General features: G+C 39.1%; 1 protein-coding gene across 1 annotated transcript in view; it reads right to left on the bottom strand.

Moving 5' to 3' along the window:
- The window catches only part of LOC104789440 (acetyl-CoA carboxylase 2-like), a 4,616-nt gene continuing 2,420 nt past the window's right edge, over nucleotides 68–2,263 (bottom strand). The window contains exons 7-16 of the mRNA XM_019245342.1: nucleotides 1,758–1,931; nucleotides 1,586–1,679; nucleotides 1,301–1,488; nucleotides 1,174–1,224; nucleotides 1,020–1,059; nucleotides 808–932; nucleotides 608–724; nucleotides 459–533; nucleotides 325–381; nucleotides 68–211 (exon numbers count right to left, since the gene is read on the bottom strand). Of these exons, the coding sequence (XP_019100887.1) occupies nucleotides 68–211; nucleotides 325–381; nucleotides 459–533; nucleotides 608–724; nucleotides 808–932; nucleotides 1,020–1,059; nucleotides 1,174–1,224; nucleotides 1,301–1,488; nucleotides 1,586–1,679; nucleotides 1,758–1,931 (1,065 nt within the window). The remainder of the gene's footprint in view (nucleotides 212–324; nucleotides 382–458; nucleotides 534–607; nucleotides 725–807; nucleotides 933–1,019; nucleotides 1,060–1,173; nucleotides 1,225–1,300; nucleotides 1,489–1,585; nucleotides 1,680–1,757; nucleotides 1,932–2,263) is intronic.

Raw genomic sequence — 2,263 nt, 5'->3', positions numbered from 1 at the left:
GACAGTGAAAACCAGAAAAGGAAGTGAGATTCTCAAAAGGCAGGTTACTATGTGTGAAATATGTATGTCACTGTCTTGTAGTATAGAACAAAGGCAGAAAACTTGCCTGCATCAACAGACCTCCATCACGTAGAGTGTGTATTTCTGATACAACTTCTGAGTTATTCATTCTTAGCCTGTAGGATCCTGATCCACCCCTAACTACATCAATCTACAAACAGTTCAGGTTGGTTAGCTTCGGTAACAACATCTTCAGCGCAAAAGTAATATGGCAGATGAAAAGAAGAAAAGCAGAGAAGTAAAATTTTAATAACAGGCACATACCGTATATTTAGTGCCTTCAATATTCAGTGACACTTGAGAATGCACAAGAGATATGTGCTGCAAGTTAAGAGAGATAAAAGTAAACAACTAGATCATTACGGGAAAGACAAAAGAGAGCAATGATATTGGAGTACCTTTGGGGGAATTTGCCCCTTTTCTAGGTAACCAACGTAATCTGAAACCACAGCAGCACTGGTGGTTGATGCTTTCTGGACAAATAGTGAAATGCTTCACTGGATAGAAAATTTTTCAATACATAGATCTCTGAGAAAGAGGTTCTTACATGGAGAGCCCCGCCGACAACAGAGAGATACCACGGAGGCCTCTCTGCTCTAACCCGCATAGCAATCCTACTGTCCAACCAACCAGTGTGTATTTTGTTCTCCCGGTAATCAGAAGCCTGATTAAGGATCGAAATGGTCTTATCATGGTACATTACAAACACAGAGTGTAACTCTTGTGTGTAGGAAGAAGGAAGCATACATGTAGAAGGTCGATCGTGTAGTCAACGTTAGTCCTAATTTCTCCACGAATTTGAATTTCTTTCAGCCCAAGAACCATATTTGCTATTGCCATGGCTCTGGATTCCCCAAATGCAAAAACATGTCCTGTATAGAAGGTTAAAAAGGTTACTATAAATTGTTAAACTCAAGAAAAGAAGTGTCCCAGCAGCCCAAATATTGCACTTAACTTACCAAACTGGGAATCTGAGAACTCGTGGATGCCTCCACCAGACTGTTAANAAAAAAAAAAAAAAAAAAAAAAAAAAAAAAAAAAAAAGAGTCGTAAAATTGAAGGCATAGCGAAACATATGTATTATTAGCAGAGCAGCTATAGGGTTATAACTACCTTGACAGAAAAGTAGGCCCACACATTTGGCTTGCTCTTAAAACTCAATTCCTGTTGCAAATTCAATTATTATCCCTAGAGAATAGACTTAAAAATTTGCACTCACAGTCACAGCTATGAATACTACCTGTATTTTACCGCTGGTGGGCTTGAACCCGTCATCAGGATCCTCGCTTGTCACGCGTACAGCCACACAATGACCTTTAGGCCTTATAGAGTCAGCTTCATCAAAATCAAAAGGGAAGGCTGCAACAGAGGTTTGTCTCCAAGAATCATAGCCTCCACTATGTTTTATACCATAGAAGCGTCTTATCTCTAACAAAAAGAAAAAAAAACAAAAGACAGTAGTAGTACCATAATTACAATATGCATATAGACAGACTAGAATTAAGAAAGCGTTGCCTCGGGATACCAGGGATTTGCCAGAGAGGAATTCCCATCCCAACAGCAACTTGTGCAGCAGGAAGATTTATCTCAGCAATCCACTCAGTTACAGGGTGCTCAACCTGACCACAAACAATCAAAAGTCTTGAAAATTTTCTGAATGCGAGGGTTAAGCTCTAAGAAGTAAGTATGAAAGAAACCTGTAAACGAGGGTTAAGCTCTAAGAAGTAGTACTCCCCAGTGTCCATACTATAGAGATACTCAACAGTAGCAGCTCCAACATAGTTAACACTCTTAGCCAACCTTCTAGCTGCTTGCTCAAGTTTCTTGACGGTTTCTTGGGGAGCCACGGTGATTGGACCTTCCTCTATGATCTAATGATACAACAAAAACCATATATAATAGTACTGTTAGGTTAATTAATATTCCATAACTCAGTTGGATTATAAAGTATACAAATTTTTGGTTGCGTCTTGATGTTGCAATTTGTGGATGGAGAAAATTGGAAAATGAAACGACCTCTCAAGTTTTAAAAATAAAATTCCCACTCGATACCTGAGAGTTGGGTTGTGTGTGAGCAACTCGACTTAGTTTATTTTGGGAAAAATCCTACTTCGATCATCATCGTCTCCGAATGGTTTGCTGGATTTCTCACTCACTCACTCAATACAGAGCTTTTGGTTGGGTAAATTGAGAGAAATGCTTT

The sequence above is a fragment of the Camelina sativa genome, chromosome 5 (assembly GCF_000633955.1).
Source record: "Camelina sativa cultivar DH55 chromosome 5, Cs, whole genome shotgun sequence".
NCBI lineage: Eukaryota > Viridiplantae > Streptophyta > Magnoliopsida > Brassicales > Brassicaceae > Camelina > Camelina sativa.
This window is presented reverse-complemented; position numbering and strand designations above follow the sequence as displayed.